Source organism: Trichechus manatus, unplaced genomic scaffold, assembly GCF_000243295.1.
Source record: "Trichechus manatus latirostris isolate Lorelei unplaced genomic scaffold, TriManLat1.0 scaffold00153, whole genome shotgun sequence".
NCBI lineage: Eukaryota > Metazoa > Chordata > Mammalia > Sirenia > Trichechidae > Trichechus > Trichechus manatus.
The window spans coordinates 4,174,677-4,199,127 of NW_004444089.1; the positions used below are offsets into that span (position 1 = coordinate 4,174,677).

A 24,451-nucleotide genomic window follows, 5' to 3' on the forward strand; every position below is an offset into this window, starting at 1 on the left:
GAGAGAGAGAAGGGAGAGAGGAGAGAGAGAAGGGAAAGAAAGGGAAGGAAGGGGGAGACAGGGAGATAGAGAATGGAGACAGAGATAGAAAGAGAGGAGAGAGGCAGAGAGAGAAAGAGTCTGGGAGGAGAGAGTGAGCAGGACAGTGAGTCGGCAAACGTTTGGAAGCTCGAGCAGGCGGTCCCATTGCCTTCTACGTCTCCAGCTCTACTCCTGTCTGGTGCTGGGAAGGCCCTGGAGGTGGCATCACAGGTAAGGCAGGTGTCTGTACTGCTGGCACGTCAGAGGGCCCCCAGGGAGAGACACTCCTCAACTGACACCCAGCAGCACACCCACATCACTGCTTCTCGCAGTCAGGTCCCTGCAAGGCCGCTTTTCTGGGGTGCTGAAATGGCCCTTGTAAACCAGTTTTGATGTACTGCAGAATGGATATTTTAAAGCCTAACCAATTTTAGGAAGTATGCACCTTAGATCTCAGAAGTTCTTCATACAATAAAAAAATGTTTAAAGTTTTTGGTGGGGACATTCAATGAACACTTTTGTAAGGTCACAGGAAGTGCCCTGGGTCTCAGTTACCTGAGACTCCCTACAGGGCTGAGCATTGTGGTTGGCATATAAGAAGCTCCAAAAAAAAAATTTTTTTTTTTTGAATAAAAATCAGATTGAAAGAAAGGGAAAATGTGAATCAATTTGGATCCAATCACCATCAGATCTGCGCAAAAGACACAAAACCGAGAAAACCGAACCACTTGCCCTTGAGTCGATGCTGACTCGTGGGGACCCCATGTGCTTCAGGGTAGAACTGCACTCCACAGGGCTTTCCACGGCTGTGACCTTTCAGAAGCAGATCGCCAGGACTTTCTTCTGAGGCGCCTCTGGGTGGGCTTGAACCACCAACCTTTCGGTCAGTATGCACCACCCAGGGCCTCTGGGAATACAGGAAATGTTTGTTAAATAAATAAACAAACAAATTAATAAAACAAACAATAACATAAAAAAATGAAGAAAAATAAAAAACAAACAGATTACAAACAAAATTAATAGGAAGTGGGTTAAGAAGCATTCCCCAATTGCCACCAACCTGTTTGGCCTGGTCAGCGAGGCCCCTACCCCGGAATCCCTCCTTTCTCTGACGCCAGGGGCGTCGGACTCAACCAGAGAGGTTCCATCTCTGTCCACATCACTGGGAGTGGTCCGGCCTTCAGAGACCGAGTTCCCTTCGAAATCGAAGGCGACCTGACTAGGAGCTGGGAAGGGGGCGGCCCCAGGCTCTGCAGCCAGCCCGTCGCAGGTCTGCAGTTCAGGCAGGATGGTCTTGGACCAGTCATCCACCACCTCCTGGAGCCCGTTGACCTGCTGCAGGATGTCATCTAGGTGGGGGAAGAGATCATCCTTCTCCAGGTCCAGGTCTCCGGTGCTGGCGTACAAGTGGGAGCTGGGGACGTTGTCGTAGATGCTGACCCGGCTCTCTCTGGGACAGGAGGCCATGAGCCTGGGCTCCCTGGCACTGGGGCCCTGCTGCCTGCCCAGAGAGATAGACCCGGCCCTCCAGTTAGCCCCATTGCTGTTGTCCGTGGGTGACAGGCTTTCGATGGAAAGAGCTTTGGGGAAAGTCCCCGGTTTGTGGTCCTCGGGAACATGCACGACCAAGTTCTCCTGGGAATGGAACGCGTGCGCATGGCCCCCCAGCTCCCGCAGCGCTGGCCCCGCCAGCACGTCCAGGTCTTCCAGGTACATGCCCCCTCGCTTGCTGGCCTCGTGGCACTTCCGTTCCTGCAGGCCAGGGATGCTCACTCTGCTGCTGCTGATCTCTGACTCACTGCTGGACTTGCTGGACTTCTTGGAGGCCCCCGGGGACGAGTTCTGGAGGTCGCCGTTGGGCAGCTGCATGCACAGCACGGCCTTAGAGGCTTCTGACACGTGCTGCAGCACGGGCCTGCTGACCACCAAGCCCCCTGTCCGCCCTGAGCCCTTGTGCCTCCCGGGGGTCCCTTTGGCGCGCAGGGTCTCCATGCGCTTGAGAAACGACTTGGCTCTGGTCCTCCCTGGCTTCTCACTCTTTGGGTGGAGAGGGTAGTTGGCGGTGTCTCTGTGGGACAGCGAGAGGTGGCTGCTGACAGACATGGCATCCAGCACGATGGGGCCTTCTGCGCAGGGCTGCGAGGGGCAGTCCCAGGCCTCGCGGCCAGCGCTGGGTGCCCCCGGGGGGCCCCTGCCCTCGCTGCCCCCACTGCTCCCACTGTGCACGGAGGAGACCTCGGGCTCGCTCAGCTCGGTGAGCACGCTCTCGCTGCTGGGCGTGTTTCTCATCCTAAGCTCTCCCGACGACCCGTTTCTGTCTCCTCCGTGAAGCAGCGTGTGGAGGTCGTCCACGCGAGACCACCTCCGGCTGCTTCTCTGGAACGTCCATTTGTTGCTGAGACAAAGATCTTCCTCGTCCGAGTCGCCACTCTGAAAAACAGCGAGTAAATGCTCACTACACGTGTTGCTGCGCTGCTGGGTGCCGGCGAGCTGATTCCGACTCATAGCAACCCCCCGTGACACAGCAGAAGTGCCCCACAGGGCTTCCTAGGTTGTAATCTTTATGGAAGCAGATCACCAGACCTTTCTCCCAAGGAGCTGCTGGGTGGGTTCAAACCACCAACCTTTTGGTTAGCAGCTGAGTGCTTAACCACTGCACCACCAGAGCTCTGTAGGAAGAGTGCTATCAGTTGCCCAGGGACTCATTCTGTAGGGAAGCTGGCCTGCCCAGAATTCTGCCAGTCTCTCTCTCCTTCCCAGTCCTAACACAAGGAGGAACTTAGTGGTCTACATTAGATTTTGCTTTCACAGAAAAAAGTCCAGCACCTACATTGTTGTTGTTGGGTGCCGCCAAGTCTGTTCCGACTCCTAGCGACCCTACAGGGCAGAGTAGAACTGCCCCATAGGGTTTCCAAGGAGCGGCTGGTTTACATTTCGGTTAGCAGCCATAGCTCTTAACCACTACGCCGCCAGGAAATCCTATGGAACAGTTCGACTCTGTCCTATAGGGTTGCTATGAGTTACAACGGACCCCAGGGCAATGGGTTTGGATGGGGTTCTGACAGAGGAGAGACTGGGCTCCCCAAAGCCAGTGATGACCTTGTTAATCCTAGCACATCCCTCGTGCCCGGCACAGAGGCTGACCTAGGGCAGAGAAGTGATCATTTTCCTCTGAAGTGAACTGAATCATCCCGGCACTTCCTCCCGCTCGTTACTCACATCACCAAGTCCCGACTCTGAAACGACTTTGTTCCCTCCTTCCAACCTTCACTCTTGTTCCCTTAGCCCAGGCCCTCGCCAACCACCTCCAGATCTTTACAGGAACAACTTGTCTAGAATCCTTGTCTCCAGCATCTTCCCTATCTTAGCAGCTTCCCACAGAGTAATCCACATCTCATTGTATAATTTCCTGACTTTGAAACCTCAGCTTCCTGTGGCCTTCCTACCCGTCTCTCCCATGGTATCCAAAGCCTTTTTGTTCTGGCCACAGATCTTGCCTCGCCTCTGGCAGCCCCTCTGATTTCTGTGCACTCTAGCCTGCAACCATCCCTCAACGTCCCCAGCTCTTCCACAGGGTTGAAAGCCTAATCAAACCAAGCCCACTGCCGCCCAGTCGATTTCATCGCAGGGAAACCTTACAGGACAGAGTAGAACGGCCCCATAGGGTTTCCTACGCTGTAAACTTCACGGAAGAAGATTGCCAGGTCTTTGTCCCGTGGAGCCCCTGGCAGGGTTTGAACCACCAACCTTTCGGTTAACAGCTGAGCTCTTCACCGTCGTGCCACCAGGGCTCCTTAGCATTTGGCTTAGCTCCCCATTAAGCTCTGGTTAGAATAGAACCCGCAGCCGCTGCCACGCACCTGGCTCTCGACCGTTAGAGGGAAACGCATCAACAGTGGGCTCTCGCTTCAGGTGTTAATCACCTTTACATTCTCCCCAGTGCCGAGCACATGATAACTGTTTAATTTCTTTTTGTTAATTTAATGGCCTTAGTTTTATTTGACTCTGGTGTACAGTTCTAAGACCTGGTTCCAAGAGCTGGTATTACCAGTTAAGAGCTATGTGACTGTGTGCACATTGCTAACCCTCACACAGTGAGTATCACTTATAAACGGGGATTAAAAATAGGTCCCAACTGTTATGGATTGAATTCTGACCCCCAAGAGTGTGTGTGAAGTCCTAACCCCGGTACCTGTGAATGTGGCCTTGTTTGGAAATAGGGTCTTTGCAGATGTAATCAAGTTAAGATGAGGTTATAGGGTGGACCCTAACCCAACGTGACTGGTGTCCTTAGAAGAGGGAGAAGGCCAGGTGACAACAGAGGCACCGATCGGGGTGATGCGTCCACAAGCCAAGGAAGGCCGAGGATTGCCGGCAGCCCCAGAAGCTAAGAAACAGCGTGGAACAGATTCTCCCCTGGAACCTTCAGAGAACGCACGCCCTGCCCACGTCTTGATTTCAGGCTTCTGGCCTCTGGAACCGTGAGAATAAACTTCTGTTGTTTTCAGCCCTCCAGCCTGTAGCACTCTGTTAGGGGAGTCCCAGTAAACTGCTTCATTATCTCACAGGTTTGCTGAGGGGATTAAACGAGATTCTGCATTTAGTACTCCCTCACTGGTTATTATTTACGTGTTATTTTCAGTGTGCTATCTTATCTATCTTTACACACGATAGCATCCACCTTAAAAAATACAGTTGCTGCAGAGACAACCTTGACTCACAGCAACCTCACATGTGTCAGAGCAGAGCTGTGCTCCAGCTCGTTTTCAAAGGCTGCTTTTTCTGGGGCAGATCACCAGGCCTTTCTTCTGAGGCACCTGTGGGGGGGCTAGAACTGCCAACCTTTCAGTTAGTAGCTGAGCCCTTATCCATTTGTACTACCCAGGAACTTTACAACATATTCTTGTTTTCAGGGAAAAATAAAAAGATCTTCTCATTCTTGTTTATGCTTTGAAAACCTAGATTCTGTATAACATGTTGCCGTCAAGTTGATTCTGACTCATAGTGACCCTACAGGACAGAGCAGAACTGCCCCATGGGGTTTCCTAGGCTGTTAATCTTTATGGAAGCAGACTGCCAAATCTTTCTCCCGTGGATCGGCTGGTAGGCTCAAACTGCTGATCTTCTGATTGGCAGCTGAGCGCTTTAACCACTGTGCCACCAGGGCTCCTTAGAGTCGTATAGGTTATGCTAAATGACAAATTCGAACATTCAAGTAAAAGGTGGAAGAAAGTACAAAATCAAGATACTAACAGAGAATTCCATAGTTATGAGATCACGATGGGACTTTCTTTTCCGTCTTTTTTTTAATTTTTAAATTTTTTTTTAATGCTTAGAAACTTGCATAAAGCTTTAGTAAAAGGGTTTAAAAAGTTGTAACTGTGCCAGTAGAAGTAAGAAAGGACTCTGGAATGAAAACTGCAGAAGTAAACTTTCTTTGCAGTATTTTCTATTTCCTCTCTCTCTTTAACTGATAAAATAAAAACTGACATTGGAGGGCTACCTCTATACAAGGCCCTGTGACTGGCAGAACAGGTGAGCTTATTGGATTTTCCTAGCACATTGCAGGAAGTTAGCAAGAAGAATTTGGTATTAAGTAAGCATTCTGAAAAAAAAAAAAAAAAAATGCCCTTTTAGCAAATGGTTTTTGAGAAGGCAAAAGAAGGGTAGAAGGGTAAGCTTTCAAAGAAAATGTTATATTTAAAAATAGAAACTATAATACTTAGTGTTGACTCCAAAAAGCCATCTCAAGCGAACCCAAACGTGGTTACTGATGCTAGCAAGCCCCACGTGTTTTTACAGACATATTAGCTGGGTAAGGACTCTTTTATTTTGGTTAAGGAAAGAAGCCAGGCTGGGCAGTCTGGACCAGGGATGAAAAGCCAGTCCCATCGAATAAACGTTAAGAGCTTATTATACGAGCTTCGGCCAACAGGAAGATACTCACAACCAAACCAAAGGACGCGAGATAGTGTCGACTGCTGGAGAAAAAGGCAAACAGTTCAGGGAAATTTTACAGTGTTTAGCTGGTATGATGGTTAATGTTATGTGTCAACTTGGCCAGGCTATAATTCCCAGAGGTTTGGCAGACACTGTATCACCTCCCACTTTGTGATCTGACGTGAGCAGCCCATCAGTTGGAAGAAGAGTTTCCTTGGGAGTGTGGCCTGCGTTCATGACGTAAACCAATGTTCTGGCAAGGCTCGCTCTCTCTCCATCCTGCATTTGACTCGTTGTTGTCTGACCTCTGGTTCCTGAGACGTGATAAGTCTTCAGCCTGTGCCTGACCTACAGATTCTGGGTTCATCAGCCCCTGCAACCACATGAGTCAGGCGAAGCCTCCAGCCTGCCGCCTAACCCAGCTTCCACAACTGCGTGAGCCATTTCCTTGAAATAGATCTCTCTGTGTATATTTATATATGTGCTTCACTGGGTTTGCTCCTCTAGAGAACCCAGCCTAAGACAGGTGGTTAGAACCAAGACAAACGAGGAGAAAACAAATACACACACACACACACGCACACACACACACGCACACATGCAAATACCCATTCTTCTTTAGGCCCCTGTACATGAAATTCTCATCATACGTACACCAAAAGGTACTGACATGGTTCTGAGTCTGTTTCTTCCACCAGTGTAGTAACTTTCAGACCACTGATAGTGACGCATAGCAAGAAATAAATTTTTCCAGCATACCTCGGGGCACATGCACAAATTAAACTATAGCAAAAAAAATTCACGTTATCTGGGGTCTTAAAAGCTTGTGAGCGGTCAGGATTGGTCCAAAGGGCTAATGGCCCACAACTACCACAGCCTCCACCAGACTGAGTCGAGTACAACTAGATGGTGCCTGGCTACCACCACCGACTTCTCTGACAGGGATCACAGTAAAGGGTCCTGGACAGAGCTGGAGAAAAATGTAGAACAAAATTCTAACTCACAAAAAAAAAAAAAAAAGGATCAGACTTATTGGCCTGACAAAGACTGGAGAAACCCTGAGAATATGGCCCCCAACACCCTTTTAGCTCAGTAGCGAAGTCACTCCTGAGGTTCACCCTTCAGCCAAAGATCAGACAGACCCATAAAACGAAATGAGACTAAATGGGCACACCAACCCAGAGGCAAGGACAAGAAGGCAGGAGGGGACAGGAAAGCTGGCAATGGGGAACCCAAGGTCGAGAAGAGGAGAGTGTTGACATGTCGTGGGGTTGGTGACCAATGTCATAAAACAATACGTGTACTAATTGTTTAATGAGAAGCTAGTTTGATCTGTAATCCTTCATCTAAAGTACAATAATAAAAATAAAATTAAAAAAAATCATGCTATAATAATTATCCTTGTTTGCACACTGATACTTTAGAGTCTAACTTAGTCTGTTTCATTTAAAAAAAAAATTGAGACTCATCAAATTCATTTGACAACCCACAAATGGGCCATGACGCACAGTCTGAAAAACATGCTAGAGTTCCTTTGGGCACTGGGGGCCCAGCCAGTATCAGGCACATAGCAGACTCCCCAGTAACATTTGTGGAAGTGTATTGATTATTTAGGAGACCTAGGGTTGAAAACGGTCTTAGGTAGTGGGAGGGCAGGTGTAATTCTATTTCTCCCAGCATTTTAAGAGTGACATCTGATGTACCAGAGTGTCTGCCGAAACAAGCAGTGAGGCATCACCCTGAGGATCTTTCGGTGGACTTCTCACTTTCCGTGATCAGCCCACCAAAACCTTCACACATAAACAAAACCAGATGAGAAGGACAAGCAAAGTGTAGCACTGAGATACAATACATCATTCGAGGACTCTGGTACAGTTGCAAGAAATAGCCTCTTCTAATTAGATGGTTCCCGGTTACCACCACTGACCATTCCGACTGGGATCACAGTAATGGTCCTGGAGAGAACAGGAGAAAAGCCTAGAGTACAACTCAAATTCTTCATGAAGGCCAGACTTACTGGACCACCTGAGACCAGAGGACTCCCTGAGACTACCGCCCTGAGACGCTCTTTAAACCTTGAACCGAAACTATCCAGAGATCACCTTCTAGTGAGACAGCAGAGTGGCACACCGGAAAAGGATGATACCAGTAAGACTGGCGCGCTACTAAAAGGCCCTCTGCGTGAGACCTAAAGGTCAATAATTTCTTTAAAACAAAGATGACAAGAGATAAGGGGGCAGGGAAACCAGAGCACTGGAAACAGAACAACCAGAAGGCCATGAAAGAGAATGTTGACACGGTGTGAACAATGTAACCAGTGTCACTGAGGATGGGTGTGGAAACTGTCAAATGGGAACATAACCTGCTGTGTAAACTTTCACCAAAAACACAATAAAACATGTTTTAAAAGGAGAAATACCCCTCTGCTAAAAAGCAACGAAACAAGACAAAATGGTAACACTGACAGTATAGCTACAGGACTCTGACACCTTTTAGGGTCTCAGGCCAAGAGTGAGAAGCTCGCTCAGGTTCCAATACATTTCTGAACGCCTCTGAAAGGCAAGGAGGAGCAATCTGCTGCCACAATAAATCAAAACCAAACTGGTTGCCATCAAGTCGATTCTGACTCATAGTGACCCTACAGGACAGAGTAGAACTGCCCCATAGGGTCTCCAAGGCTGTAAATCTTTACAGAAGCAGACTGTCACATCTTTCTGCCGCAGAGCAACTGGGGGTTCTAACTGCCAACCTTTCGGTTAGCAGCTGAGCACTTAACCACTGTGCCACCGGGGTCCTTGGTGCCACACTAGCTGGGTTCAAATCCCGCCTCTTCTGACTTGAAGGGGAAGTTACTTAACTTCTCTGCCCTTCAGTTTCTGCAGCTGGGAAATGGAGACGATGATGAGCAACAGTGCCCGGCTTAGGGTAAGCACTGTATAAATGTTTGTTGATGCAAATGGTTAACGTGCTCGGCTGCTAACTGAAAGGGTGGCGGTTCGAGTCCACCCAGAGGTGTCTTCAAAGAAACGCCTGGCGATCTGCTTCCGAAAAATCAGGTATTGAAGAAGCTACGGAGTACAATTCCATTCGGACATACACGGGGTCGCCGTGAGCTGGAGTTGACAAAACTGCAACTGGTTGCTGGTTGAACGTTTCTTAAACACACACACACTGAACTGGTGCAATCACACACAGTCCCCCTGGGCCCAAAGTCCTGGGCGGAAGGGAAGGACTGCGGCACTACTCTGGGAGGTCGTTCCACGGAATGAAAAACCCTGGGCCTGCACACCACGGGGATGGGGATTCTGTTTCTTTCTTTTTTAAAAAAATAATTATTTATTTTTATTGTTGCTGAAAACGTAGACAGCAAAACACACACCCATTCAACAATTTCTACATGTACAATTCAGTGACACTGATTACATTCTTCAAGTTGTGCAACTCTCCTAACCCTACTTTTCCAAATTGTTCCTCCTCCATTAACATAAACTCACTGCCCCCTAAGCTTCCTATCTAACCTTTTGAGTTGCTGTTGTCAATTTGATCCCATAGGAATAGATCTTAAAAGAGCACAATGCTCAAAGCAGATATTCTTTACTAGTTAAGCTAAACTATTGTTTGGTTTAAAGATGCCTTCAGGGGATATTTTGGTTTAAGGTTTAAAGTTTATTTCAGGAGAAATAGTTTTGGGGGTTCATCCAGCCTCAGTGGCTCCAGTCAGGCTGGATTCCATTAGAATTTGAAATTCTGTTCTACATTTTCCCCCTTTTGATCAATATTCTTCAACAGAATCTTTGATCAAAATGTTCAGTAACGGTAGCCGGGCACCATCCAGTTCTTCTGGTCTCATGGCAAAGGAGGCAGCTGTTCATGGAGGCAACTGCCCCACATTCCCTGTCCTCCTCCTGTTTCTGACTCTCCTTCTTGCTCTGTTGCTGTCTATTTCTATTTCTTGATTCACTGAAAACGGGGACACACCAATAGGAAATGATGCTGTCTCTATTTTTCTTCCAAATAAATGAAATCCAAAGTTATTTGAGGTGTCCTGTGGGGCCCAGTTCGCCAGTTTCACTTTCTGGTTTTGATCATTTGGTCTATTCTTAGCCCCTATTCACTCTCTAAGGAGGCTTCGCGACACAGTGGTTAAGGGCCTGGCTGCTAACCAGAAGGTTGGCAGTTCAAACCCACCCAGAGGCTCCACAGGATAAAGACCTGATGATCTGTCCCACGAAGATTACAGCCATGAAAACCGTATGGGTGGTTTCTACTCTGTCATATAGGGTTGCTATGAGTGGGAATCGACTGGACAGTACCTCACAACAACATTCATTCTCTGTGTTTATTTGCAGTAAGGGGCAGATCACGGAGCACAGCCCACTGCCCAATGTCTCCTGTGTGGCTGCATAGACCAGGGCTGCAGATGCTGGTTGTTATGGATTGAATTGTGTTCCCCCAAAATATGCATTGTAAATCCTAACCGTATACCTATGGAGGAGCCCTGGTAGAGCAGTGGTTAAGAGCTCGGCTGCTAACAAAAATGTCGGTGGTTAGAATCTACCATCCGCTCCTTGGAAACCCAGTGGAGCAGTTCTACTCTGTCCTATAGGGTAACTAGGAGTCAGAATTGACTCGACGGCAATGGGCTTTTTTGGATACCTGTGGTTATAATCCCACTTGGGAATGGGTGTTGTTATCTTAATGAGGCAGTATTAGTGTAGGGCGTGTCTAAAGTCAGTCTCTTTTGAGATAGAAAAGACATTAAACAAGCAAGTGAGCAGGCAGAGATGGGGGGAGAGAGAGGCCACACGACATGAGGATCCCCAAGGAACCAAGGACCAGCAGCTGCCCCCAGAGCCGGCACAGAGAGCCTTCCCGGAGAGCCGGTGACCTGAATTCGGACTTCTAGCCCCCTAAACTGTGAGAAAATAAATCTCTGTTGGTTAAAGCGCCCACCTGTGATATTTCTGTTACGGCAGCACTAGATAACTAAGACACCAGAGGGTGGAGTCCCCACACCAGAATTATTTATTTGAAAATGTAGGCCATGTCCCCCAAGTTTGAGTATGAGAGGCAACTCTTTCATTCCCTGCACTCAGATGTGAGGTTCTGGCTAAGGAGGGGATGGAAGGGTGTGTGCCAGATTGCCAACCTCAGGAGTACACTAACAACGCCAGGATCCCGAAGTACTGGACAGTGAGCAGTTTACAGGGAACACAGAGTCTAACAAATGCCATTATTTAAGGCTGCCTTGCATGTGCATTTTGAAAAAACGGTGGAAGAACACAAACCAGTGGCTCGACTGTTTTAAACAAATCATGCAGTAAGGACTCACCCAGACGCGAGTCCACCAGAGTTCACTGCAGCACCAGTCACAATCACCAAAGGGACAAACGACCCAAGCGTCTGGTGTTTGTGTGCTATGGAGTCGATTCTGACTCACAGCGACCACACACGACAGAGCAGAACTGCCCCACAGGGCTTCTTAGGCTGAACTCTTTACAGGAAAAGATCGCCAGGTCTCTTCTCCCGAGGCGCGGACGGTGAGTTGGAACTGCCGACCTTTTGGTTAGCAGCTGTGCGCTTAACCATTGCGCCACCGCAGCTCCTTTGTTCAACTTGTGAATATAATTAACATCACTGAACCCTACACGTAAAATGGGTTGCAGTGGCAATTTTTTTGTTGTGTATATTTCACCACAATAAACATTTTTTAAAAAAGAAAACCAAAACACGAATCATGTCATTAAATTTTGTGATAATTGTTCTTTCTCTGCATTGGCAGTATCCAGACCAGCCACTGGGGGTGCTCACCGTTTAGGCACACAGGTGTGGCTGTTCTCAGCTTTAGTAAGAACCACTTGTTACAACCAAAACAACATCTGACCCTCTTGCTTCAAAGAGTATGCGTATTTCTCAAGGGGTCTGTTCAGCAAGACAGCTGTGGGGGGTTGATGCCCACCTTTCAAATTTGTCTTCAGCTTGGACAAAATACTCAAGTTTTAGTATTTCTCTGGATATTGCTTTTCAGTCTTTTACCTTTACCTTAAATCTTGGGTTCCTACCTCAAATCCCAAATCGTTTAGAAGGTGGGGCCAATCAAAATTCATGTGATTTTTGTGTGTGCTATTTCAGAGCAGAAATCCAGGTTAAAGCTATTTTTAAACACTGGGTTACTCAGGGGTGACCTGTTGTATTTAATGATTTCTCTGTGCAGAGTGGAATACGGAACACTTTCTTTTGACTCAAAGATGTTTTCTCTGCTTCTTCAAAATGTACTGAGGCCTGACGTGTAACAAACTGGAGATGTGAAATGACAGAAGTTGTTAATAATTTTAACTTCTAGATTTCCTAAAAGGATGAATTCAGGAGAAATGGAGGCAGTTCAGCAGGTGGTTAGGAGCCTGGGTTTTGGAGTTAGCCACGCCTGAGGTCGAAACCCTGATCTGAAAGATCTTGGGCCAATTATTTAACCTAGCCAACCTTTGGGGGGCAGACATGGCTCACTGGCAGAATTCTCCCCTTCTATGCAGGAGACCCGGGTTCGATTCCCAGCCAATGCACTTCATGCACAGCCACCACCCGTCTGTCAGTGGAGACTTGAGTGTTGTTAGGATGCTGAACAGGTTTCAGTAGTGCTTCCAAAGTAAGACTAGGAAGAAAGGCCTGGTGATCTACTTCTGAAAATCAGCCAGTGAAAACCCTATGACTTCTCAGATATAACCACACACCTCAAAGGATTGATTTACTGGGTTTGAAGTCTTAGGACCATAGTCTCTTGGGACAACTGGTCAACTGGCACAACATAGTCAATAAAGTTTATCTTCTACATCCTAGTTTGGTGAGTAGCATCTAGGGTCTGAAAAGCTTACCAGTGGCCATCTAAGACATAACCATTGTTCTCTACTTGTCTGAGTGAAAGAGAATAAAGGAAACCAAAGACTCAAAGAAGAAACTAGTCTTCAGGGCTAACAGCCTACGCAAACCACAGCCTCATCTGTCCTGAGACCAGGGGAACTAGATGGTGCCCGGCTACCTCTATAGACCATTCTGATCAAGGCCACAATAGATGTTCCCAGATACAATGGGAGAAAATTGTAGAACAAAACTCAAATTCTTAAAAAAGGCCAGACTCACTGGACTGGTTGAGACTAGAGGGAACCCCTGAGACTATCGCCCTGAGATACTCTTTAAACTTTGAACTGAAACCACACTCTGAGGTCATCTTTCAGCTAAATAAAAGATTGGCTCATAAAATAAACCACATCAACGGTGACTACTGTGCACCTTTAAAAAAAAGTCATCCATATAACACCAAACGGTCCACATTTACCCTAAAGCAAATATGAGAAGGTAAGGGCGGGGGCAGGGAAGCTAGCTTACTGGAAACGGAGCAACCAGAAGGGAAATAATGAGAATGTTGACACAATGTGGACAATGTAACCAGTATCACTGAGCGATATGTATCAAAATTATTAAATAGGAACCTAATTTGCTATGTAAACTTTCACCAAAAACACAGTAAAATATCGAAAAAAATAGAAATCCCTACGCAGTACAACAGTCCAATCTGCAAAAGATCATGGGATGGCACGGGGCCAGGACTCATGGTGTGTGAGGTCGCCATGAGTCGGGGGCTGATCGAGGGCAGCTAACAGTGACACTCAAGCTTTACTTTCCTTATGCAGAAAACGGGCAGGATTTCTACCTCAATGGATTAAACATGGTAATGCATGCTAAGTACTTATCACAGCTCCTGGAGAACAGCTAGTACTCAATAAAGTATGGCTTTGTTCAAAACTGAAATTTTCTGTCTCATTCATGCAGAGGGCGTAGAACAGGCAAAGCCCTGTAAGTGAAAGGGCGCACAGTGCCTTTGAAAACTGAGAGACGTTCCCTAGAACTTCTAGAAAAAAGGAGAAAATGGTGAAAGATGAAGTATCTTGGTATCTTGTTAAATTGCCCCCGGCCCCCTCACACCGTTATGAAATGGACCTGCCTGAGAATGACTACACACCTGAAATAAAATGTTGTTGGAAAGAATGAAGGAGAAGACACTTGGCTGAACCCACAGACCCTCTCCTGGGCTCTCTTAATGCACTAATCTCTGTGCAGCCTTTGGTTCCCATATGGGGTTGACGTAGTCAACTAAACGAACGTCTGAAAGATCACTGTAAGGAACGAAGACGTTTGACGTCTTTATGCAGCCCCTTTGATAAAAATGAAAGCAAAATGAAACAGTGGAACAAACTTTTCAAAGGTTACCATAAAGAACTAAGATATTTTACATCTTTATGCAAGCCCTTTGATAAAAATGAAAGCAAAATGAAATGCTGGAGCAAAACAAACTCAGCTTGGGTTTATAACAGACTTATTTAGGATGGTAATGGCAAACGCGGTGTCTGGGGGACAAGCACGGACGGCCTGGTGCGTCAGCACTCCGCTTGGTTCACGCTGATTTTAATCTATGCACGTGAGCCGCTCCTGCTGGGACACCAGACCAAGGTGTACGGTGTGGACACCTACCTTCTTCTTTTGGAAGTTCACATCAAGTTTCATTGAGGCACACTTGTTCAGTGTATTTAGTCGTCTAAAGAGAAAGGAAAATGGGATGATTACCACCATCAACGAATCTAAAGTTTCTTCCCAGTTCCCTACCCAGAAACCACCAAACCGTAGTAGAGGTGACTGGACTTATGGCGACCTCCTGTGTCAGAACTGTGCCCCACAGAGTTTTCAGTGGCTGACTTTTTGGAAGTCGATTGCCAGGGCTTTCTTCACAGGTATCTCTGGGTGGACTAGAACCTCCAGCCTTTCATTAAGCAGCCGAGCACATTAACTGTACGCACCCCCCAGGAACTCCTTCCCGATGAAGATCAAAGACCACAGCCTTCAGTACAGATCACACCTTAACATAAAATGAAAACCCAAATCCAGCGCCGTCGAGTCGATTCCAACTCATAGCGACCCTACAGGACAGAGAACTGCCCCATAGTGTCTCCAAGGAGCACCTGGTGGATTTGAACTGTCGTCCTTTTAGTTAGCAGCTGAACTCTTAACCACTACACCACCAGGGTTTCCCCTCAACACAAAGAAAACAAAAATCCTCACAACTGGACCAATAAGCAATACCATGATAAACAGAGAAAAGACTGAAGTTGTCAAGGATTTCATTTTACTTGGATCCACAATCAACACCAGTGGAAGCAGCGGTCAAGAAATCAAACTACGCATTGCTTTGGGCAAATCTGCTGCAAAAGACCTCTTTCAAGTGTTGAAAAGCAAAGATGTCAGTTTGAGGACTAAGGTGTGCCTGACCCAAGGCATGGTGTTTTTAATTGCATCATATGCATGCAAAAGCTGGACAATGAATAAGGAAGACTGAAGAAGAATTGATGCCTTTGAATTATGGTGTTGACAAAGAATATTGAATATACCATGGACTGCCAGAAGAATGAACAAATCTGTCTTGGAAGAAGTACAGGCAGAATGCTCCTTAGAAGCAAGGATGATGAGACTGTGTCTCACATACTTTGGACATGTTATCAGGAGGGACCAGTCCCTGGAGAAGAACATCATGCTTGGTAAAGTAGAGGGTCAGCAAAAAAGAGAAAGACCCTCACGAGATGGATTGACACAGTGGCTGCAGCAATGGGCTCAAGCATGACAACGCCTGTGAGGATGGTGCAGGACCAGGCAGTATTTCGTTCTGTTGTACACAGGGTCGCTATGACTTGGAACCGACTTGACAGCATCTAACAACAACAACAACAAGGAATCCTTCTCGTTTGATAACCAGTTGCCGTCCAGCAGAATCTGACTAATGGCAACCCCACATTAGTTAGAGTAGATCTGTGTTCCATGGGGTTTTCAATGGCTGATTATCTGGAAGCAGATCACCAGGCCTTACTTTCGAGGCGCCTCTGGGTGGGTCTGAACCGCCAGCCTTTGGGTTAGTAAGTCAAGCGCTTAACCGTCGGCACCACCCAGGGACTCCTTCCAGTTTGACAAAAACCAAAACCAAACCCTTTGCCATTGAGTCGATTCCAACTTACAGCGGCCTACAGGACAGAGCAGAGCTGCCCCATGGTATTTCCAAGGCTGTAATCTTTACAGAAGGAGACTGCCACATTTTCTCCTGCAGAGTGGTGGGTTCAATCCGACGACCTTTTAGTTAGCAGTCAAGCGCTTAACCACCATGCCACCAGGGCTCTCTTCCACTTTGACAGACCAGCTTTACTGCCAGTAAGGTCGAAAGTGCAAAAACAACCAATTATGTCTGAATGAACCACTCCCGCAGAAGGAATGCTATACTATTTGTTCTCCAGCCTCCAGACCTCAGAGGACTCGCCATCATGTCACCCAATCACTTATCCCTTCCCTAATCTAATCCAGCCCTTCCATGGTTACTCCCTCCCGCATTCCTGGAATCCGTGGCCAACCATTTCCACCATACTTTCACCAGCCCCTCAATTCATTTGCCAATCCCAAAACTTAGATCACCCCACCCACCCATTTTTTTCCTCTCCTGCTCTTGGGCTGTTGGGTGTAACTGGAAAAAACTTCGTATTATAGTGCTGATAGACAATTTTTATTTTCACCCTCAGCTGGACTCCCCAAAGCCCTACCCAGCAATCCTTTCGTTTTACTCAGGTTGGCTCCCAACCTCAGACCCTCATAAAGACCTCCGTCCCTCAGCGGGTACCTCAGCCATCACTGCCAAAGAGGAAATGCAAGCTGTTAGACGTAACGTCTCTTAATACCCATCTCCTGTATGTAAACTTTATCTGTGTGCCCATTTAAGGGGCTCTGGTGGCACAATCATTGAGCACTTGACTGCTAATGGAAAGGTTGGCGTTTCAAACCCACCCAGAAGCTCCACGGGATGAAGACCTGGGGATTTGCTCCTGTAAAGATTACAGCCTAGGAAATCCTATGAGGCAGTTCTATTCTGTCATACGAGGTCGCAACGGGTAGGAATCGACTCAACAACAATCGACCAACAACAACAGGTCACCTACATTTTTCTGTTTTCTGCTTCGGAAATGTTGTAGGTGTGGTCTCTCTCTCTGCGTGGATGTTTGCTTTTGTAGAAGAACGTCTCTCTGTAAATCAGTGGGGATTTGGAGGCAAGTAGGTTCAGTTGTTCGGCTCCCATCTTTGACCAGTGACCTTTTGTATGGATCTTAAATGCACAGATCTCAAGTCTTCAGGTCAATGAGTTTTGGTAGCTGTAACTTCCCTCAAACAAGAACATTTCTTCATTTCAGAAAGTTCCCTCGTTCTCCTGTGCCCCTTAACTGTCAGTTCTACCCCCCACCATATCCCTTCCCTCACCCCCGGGACATCCTCTTTCTGACTTCTTTCACCCATAGATTAGTGTTGCCTGTTTTGGCTAAAGAAGCCCTGGTGGCACAGTGGTTAAGAGCTCAGCAGCTAACCAAAAGCTCAGCAGTTTGACTCCCCCAGCCGCTCCCTGGAAACCCTATGGAGCCGTTCTGCTCTGTCCTATAGGGTCGCTACGAGTCAGAATCGACTCGACAGCAGCAGGTTTGGTTTGGTTTTTGGTTCTTGGCTAAAGGAGTCCTGGTGGCGCAGTGGTTAAAAGGCTCGGCTGCTAACTGAGGTCTGTAGTTTGAACCCACTCAGTGGGTCCGCAGGAGAAAAGACTGGCAATCTGCTCCTGTAAAGATGACAGCCCTGGAAACCCTTCACTCCCTTCACCGTTCTCTAGAAGTACGTGCCTCTTAAATACTGGGATTTTTTACAAGTCAGACCACATCCTTGCTCTTGTATACTGCATGGACATACTGAAATATCTCATCACATCTTAAAATGAACTAGACCCTGATGACTGCCCCGCCTCTGTCTCCAGCCCAGACACCTCACCTGAGCTCCAGAGATACATGGCATAGTCATCTCACCCATCTGCGGGGTCCTGCTGGCCCCTCCAACTCAAATACTGAAACTGAACTCACTGTACTCTCTTCAAAACCGATTTCTCCTGTTGAATTTCTTGCCTTCATTAAAAGCATCAGCAACAGGCCACCCAAACTACAAAATTGAGTCATCCTGAGACTCTTCTTCAAGATACATATGGATTCGGTCACCAAGCCCTGTCAATCAGCTATCCGTGGAATCTTTGGAACCGTGCCTCCTTGGTCCTAAGTCAGTCCTTCTCACCTCTCATCTAGACTCCAGCAATTGCTTCTTGACTGGTTTCACCACCACTTCAGTGGTTAAGCGTCCCGCTGCTAACCCAAAGGGCGGCAGTTTCACTCCACCAGCTGCTCCTTGGAAACCCTACAGGGCAGTTCTACTGTCCCACAGGGTCGCTATGAGTTGAACGGCAACTGAACGGCAATGGGTTTGGTTTTTTGGTCTTCTAATTCTTCACATTGAAACCGATTACATTTCTAAAACTTTTTTATCATGTCATTCCTTTCCTCAAAAATATTTGATGACACACTTCATTTTCAGCCATCTCCAATTAAGGAGCCCTGGTGGTGCAACAGTTAAGTGATCAGCTGCTAACCAAAAGGTCAGTGGTTCAAACCCACCCAGCAGCTCTGCAGGAGAAAGACCTGTCAATCTGCTCTTGTAAAGATCACAGACTCAAAAACCCTATGAGGCCGTTCTACTCTGTCATATGGGGTCACTAGGAGTCAGAGAACCGACCTGACGACACCTAATAGCAACGACATATTCATTAGGGTCAAATGCTATAGGTGATTCTAGATCAGAAGCCAACCATCTAGTCCTAAACTGTGTTTAGCAAGTATCTTTGTGCCCACAACTGTCAGTCTGCCTTTTTGGCTAGCTCCATGTGTTAACATCTCTACCCGGGAGTGGTGTGTGAAGTAAAGTATACTGATGTTGTTCATTTGGTAGCTCTGATATATCCCTAAATAGGCTGATGCTGTTCATTTGGCAGTCCCGTAACAGGCTGGTTTAGGGCAGGATTGCCTGTTATTTATAAAATTTATTTATCTAACTGTCTGAGTCATTTAGTGTTGCTACAACAGAAGTACCACAAGTGGATGGCTTTCACAAAGAGAAGGTGTATTCTCTCACAGTCTAGTAGCTAGAAGTCCAAATTCAGGGTGTCAGCTCCAGGGGAAGGCTTTCTCTTCTCTGTTGGCTCAGGTGGAAGGTCCTTGCCATCAATCCTCCCTTGGTCTGGGAGCATCTCAGCATAGGAACCTCAGGTCCAAAGGACGCGCTCTGCTCCCAGCACTGCTTTCTTGGTGGCATGAGGTCCCCCAATTCTCTGCTTGCTTCTTTTTCCTTTTATCTTTTGTAAGATAAAAGGTGGTGCAGGCCACACCCTAAACACCCTTTACATTGGATCAGGAATGTGACCTTAGTAAGGGTGTTAACAAGCCCACCCTAATCCTTTTTAACATAAAATTACAATCACAAAATGGAGGACAACCATACAGTACTGGGAATCGTGGCCCAGTCAAATTGATAGACACATTTTTTGGGGGACATAATTCAGTCCATGACACTAACAAACTAGTTTTCCCATCGTGGCTTGGAAGCACAAAGAAACCATTTTATTCTGTGCAAAAGTTTCTGATCTGCTACACAGACAAATGGCATCAAAGGGCTCAGAGTCCTTTATATTAGTATCACATGCTTGCATATGCTTCATGGTTTCGCTTTCTGACACACGCAAGAGGTTTATTTATTAAGTTTTTAAAGCTCGTGACTGTGCGAAGTTCTGGCTACCTGACTTTGGGTCCTTTCATCTTCCCTGAATTCACGTATTTGCCTCCTCCTTACTTAAGAATTGCTTCTCCCCAAAAAAATGAGTTTATGGTCACATATGTGAGTATGTAGGCAGGTATGTGTATGGGTAGGTACAGGTGAGTACATATATGTGCACAGATACAAGTACCTAGATGTACGTGTATGTACAGATACGGGTATGACACATATATTCACAGAGGACACAGTTACAAACACTGTATGACATGACCAAACACCCTGCCAGAATGGTTTTCTAGGTTTGAGGGTTTACAGCCTTAATCTCATGGGACAACTCAGTCAACCGGCATAATACAGTTCACGAAGTCCATGTTCTGCATCCTAGTGAGGCGAGTAGCATCTGGGGTCTAAAAACCTTGCCAGTGGCCATCTAAGATAGAACTATTGGTCTCTACTCATCAGGAGCAGAAGAGAAAGAAGGAAATCAAAGCCTCAGAGAAGAAACTAGTCTACAGGGCTAACAGCCTACATGAGCCACAGCATCATCTATCCTGAGACCAGAAGAACCAGACGGTTCTGACCAGGGCCACAAAATATGGATCCTAATAGAATGAGAGAAAAATGCAGAACAGAACTCAAATTCTTAAAACATCCAGACTTACTGGACTAGTTGAGACCAGGGGACTCCCTGAGACTATTGCCCTGAGATATTCTTTAAACCTTGAACTGAAACTGTCCTCTGAGGTCACCTTGTAGTTAAAGAACGGATTGGCACACAAAATAAAGGATATTATCTGTGAGTACGGTACTCCATTAAAAAACCATCTACATGAGATCAAAAGGTTAACAATTCATCTAAAGCAAAGATGAGGAGATCAGGCGGCAGGGAAACCAGAGTACGGGAAACGAAACAACCAGAACACAGTTAAAGAGAACGTTGACACAATGTGAAAAATGTAACTAATGTCACTGAAAAATTTGTGTAGGAATTGTCAACGGGAACTTAATTCGCTGGTTAAACTTTCACCAAAAACACAATAACATATTATTAGAAAAAAAAAATTGCTTCTCTATGGGGAGAAAATATTTGCAACACATACGCCTGATAAAGAACAGACTCAGAATACACACAGAACTCTTAAACTCAACAACAAGCCAAATAACTTTATTAAAAAAATGGGCAAATGATCTGGGCAGACAATTCCCAAAAAGAAGGTCTCTAAATGGCAAATAAGTACCTGAACAGATACTCAGCATCATCAGTGGCTGCAGATATATACACTAAAATTGCAGTGAGGCACTAGTATTCACAAACTGTTGCTGTTAGGTGCCATCCAGTCGATTTTCACTCATAACGGCCTCATGTGACAGAGTAAAATTGTTCCGTAGGGTTTTCTAGACAGCAAGTTTTACGGGGAGCCCTGGTGGCACAGTGGTTAAGAGCGTGGCTGCTAACGAAAAGGTTGGCAATTTGATGGCACCAGCCGCTCCTTGGAGACCCTATGGAGCAGCCCTACTCTGTCCTGTAGGGTCACTGTGAGTCGGAAGTGACTTGATGGCACATAACAACGACAACAACATCAATCAACTCGACGGCAAGGGTTGGGCTTTAAATCTTTACAGGGAAGGAGCCCTGGTGGCACCATGGTTAAGTGCTTGGCTGCTAACCGAAAGGTGGTGGTTCAAACTCACCAGTGGCACCACAGACGAGAAATGCAGCGATGTGCTCCTGTGAAGATAACAGCCCAGGAAACCCTATGAGGCAGTTCTATTCTGTCACCCAGAGTCGCGATGAGTCGAAATTGACTCAATGGCACAGAACAACGTCAACCTTTACAGGAGCAGATCGCCAGGTCTGTCTCCCACGGAGCTGCTGGGTGGGTTCAAACTACCTATCTTTTGGTTAGCAGCCAAACACTTAACTGTTGCTCCACTGGGTTCCTTACACACACACTTGTTTTGTTACGCGCTGTCAAGTCGGTTCTGACTCACAGCGACCCTATGTAAAACAGAACAAAACACTGCCCGGTCCTGTGCCATCAGCACAATCATGTTTGAGCCCATTGTTGTAGCCACTGTATCAGTCCAATTCATTGAGGGTCTTCCTCTTTTTCGATGACCTTCTACTTTACCAAGCATGATGTCCTTCTCCAGGGACTGATCCCCCCTGATAACATGTCCAAAGTATGTGAGACGAAGTCTTGCCATCCTTGCTTCTAAGGAGCATTCTGGCTGTACTTCTTCCAAGACAGATTTGTTCGTTCTTCTGGAAGTCCATTGTATATTCAATATTCTTTATCAACACCATAATTCAAAGGTGTCAATTCTTCTTTGGTCTTCCTTATTCATTGTCCAGCTTTCACATATCTATGAGGCAACTGAAGATACCATGGCTTGGGTCAGGCGCACCTCAGTCCTCAAACTGACGTCTTTGCTTTTGAACACTTTAAAGAGGTCTTTTGCAGCAGATTTGCCCAATGCAATACATCCTTTGATTTCTTGACTGCTGCTTCCATGGGCGTTGATTGTGGATCCAAATAAAACGAAATCCTTGACAATGTCCATCTTTTCTCCATTTATTGTGATGTTGCTTATTGGTCCAGTTGTGAGGATTTTTGTATTCTTTATGTTGAGGTGTAATCCATACTGGAGACTGTGGTCTTCGATCTTTATCAGCAAGTGCTTCAAGTCCTCTTCCCTTTCAGCAAGCAAGGTTGTGCCATCTCCATAACACTGGTTGTTAAAGAGTGAAGAATATGATGCTGTGTTCTTCTTCATATAGTCCAGTTTCTGGGATTACTTGCTCAGCATACAGATTGAATAAGTATGGTGAAAGATACAACCCTGACACACACCTTTCCTGACTTTAAAGCACGCAGTATCCCCTTGTTCTGTCTGAATGACTGCTTCTTACAATGTTACAGGTACACAGTACAGATACACACACTAGAATGCCTAAATTTAAAAATCTGAGAATACTAAGAGTTAGCAAAGATGTGGACCCACTGAAACTTCCAAAGGGGTAGTCTCTTTGGAAAACAGTTTGGCAGTTTCTTATAAAACCAAATGTACTTTTAGCACTTGACCCAGTGATTCCACTTCTACTTATTTATCCAAGATAATAGAAATTATATGCCCATACAAAGGCTTGTACTTGAATATTTATCGGAGCTTTATTCATAACAGCCAAAAACGTGTAAACAACCCAAATGCCTATCAACTGGTAAATGGATATACAAACTGTGGTATACCCATACAGAGGAACACTACTCAGCATACAAAGGCATTAACTAATGTTACATTCAACATTCAACAACATGGATAAGTCTCGTAAGCCTTATGCTTAGTGAAAGAAGGCAGACACAAAGAACACACGCTATATGATTCAATTTATATAAAATTTTAGAAAAAGAAAAAGTATAAAACTATAGTGACAGAAAATAGACTAAAAGAAAAACAAAAAACCCAAACCTGTTGTTGTCAAGTTGATTCTGGCTCATAGTGACCTTATAGGATAGAACAGAACTGTCCCATAGGGTTTCCAAGGCTGTGACCTTTATAGAAGCAGACTGCCACATCTTTCTCCCGTGGATCAGTTGGTGGGTTTGAACCACTGGACCTTTCATTTGGCAGCCGAGCGCTTAACCACTGCACCACCAGCACTCATGAAAGCAGACCAGTGGTTGCTAAAGACCGGTAATAGAGGACTTTTTCAGGTGCAGGAAATGTTCTGTCTCATGATTGTGGTGGTAGTTAAATCGTGTGCTTTTATTTTATTATGTGTAAATTATGCTGCAATGAAGCTGATTAAAAAACAATACAAGTAAGGAATGCTAATGGGACAGTGAAGTAAAGGCCTTCAAAAATCCACTCCTTAAAACCACAAACACACTGGCAAAAACAGTCAAAATCAGCCTTTTCAAAACTCTGGAAATAAATCAAAGGCTCGCAATAATCCAAGGAGCATTTATTTTTAAAAAAATGGTGTATCTATTTAAGAACAGCAATCTTTGTGACATTTCAACGTGCTTGATTCCCACCCTCTTTGCTCAGCTCTGTGTAGCCTTGAAAACCAATGGCACCACAATCATGGTAGCCATGAAAACCGGCAGCCTAGCAGCCACTGGAGGAGGCAGAACTGGTTTGTCACTCCCCAAATGCTCCACCCCAAGAGATCTGCTATTATCTCACCTGTATGGCAGTTCCCTGGAAACCCCACTTACAGTACTTGTCTTTGTTTGACCAGGCTCAGAGCTCATCACTGAGAACGGCTGTTTCCAAGGGTGTTTGTGAAAAACAATCAGGGGCAATTATTTAACATTGCAGTTGCTTGAGACAATGATAAACTGTTGAGGCAAACAAGAAGTTGACCAAAACTTAAAAGGAACAGCTGCAGAATGAGCTGTCCCTAGAGGGCTTGGAAAAGTTCTGACATGTGTAAATCTAAATGGCTATACACATGTGTAGGACTGTGTACACACCCAGGAAAGACCTGAGAAGGACCTAATCTCTCACCTCTGGTTGACACTGACACTCTTCATAAGCAGGATGTAAAGGCTAAGGCAGAGTTGTAAATCGATGGCTGGAGCCTTGAAGATGTGCCCAGCATGCACACAGAGCCCCTTGGCAAAGGCATTTAAGGACATTTCTGTCCAATCCTTTGCTGACCACTAAGAAAACTTGAGTAGAGAATTAAGTGGCCACACATGACAAAAAATACAGATTTTTACAGAATTAGTTGAGGGAAGTCACTAAACAGACAATAACAACAAACTCTGGG

General features: G+C 46.0%; 1 protein-coding gene across 1 annotated transcript in view; it reads right to left on the reverse strand.

Annotated features, from left to right (window-relative positions):
• Window positions 1-24,451, reverse strand: part of STARD13 (StAR related lipid transfer domain containing 13) — a 68,658-nt gene that overhangs the window by 33,785 nt on the left and 10,422 nt on the right. The window contains exons 3-4 of the mRNA XM_023740358.1: window positions 14,485-14,548; window positions 1,082-2,451 (exon numbers count right to left, since the gene is read on the reverse strand). Of these exons, the coding sequence (XP_023596126.1) occupies window positions 1,082-2,451; window positions 14,485-14,517 (1,403 nt within the window). The 5' untranslated portion in view covers window positions 14,518-14,548. The remainder of the gene's footprint in view (window positions 1-1,081; window positions 2,452-14,484; window positions 14,549-24,451) is intronic.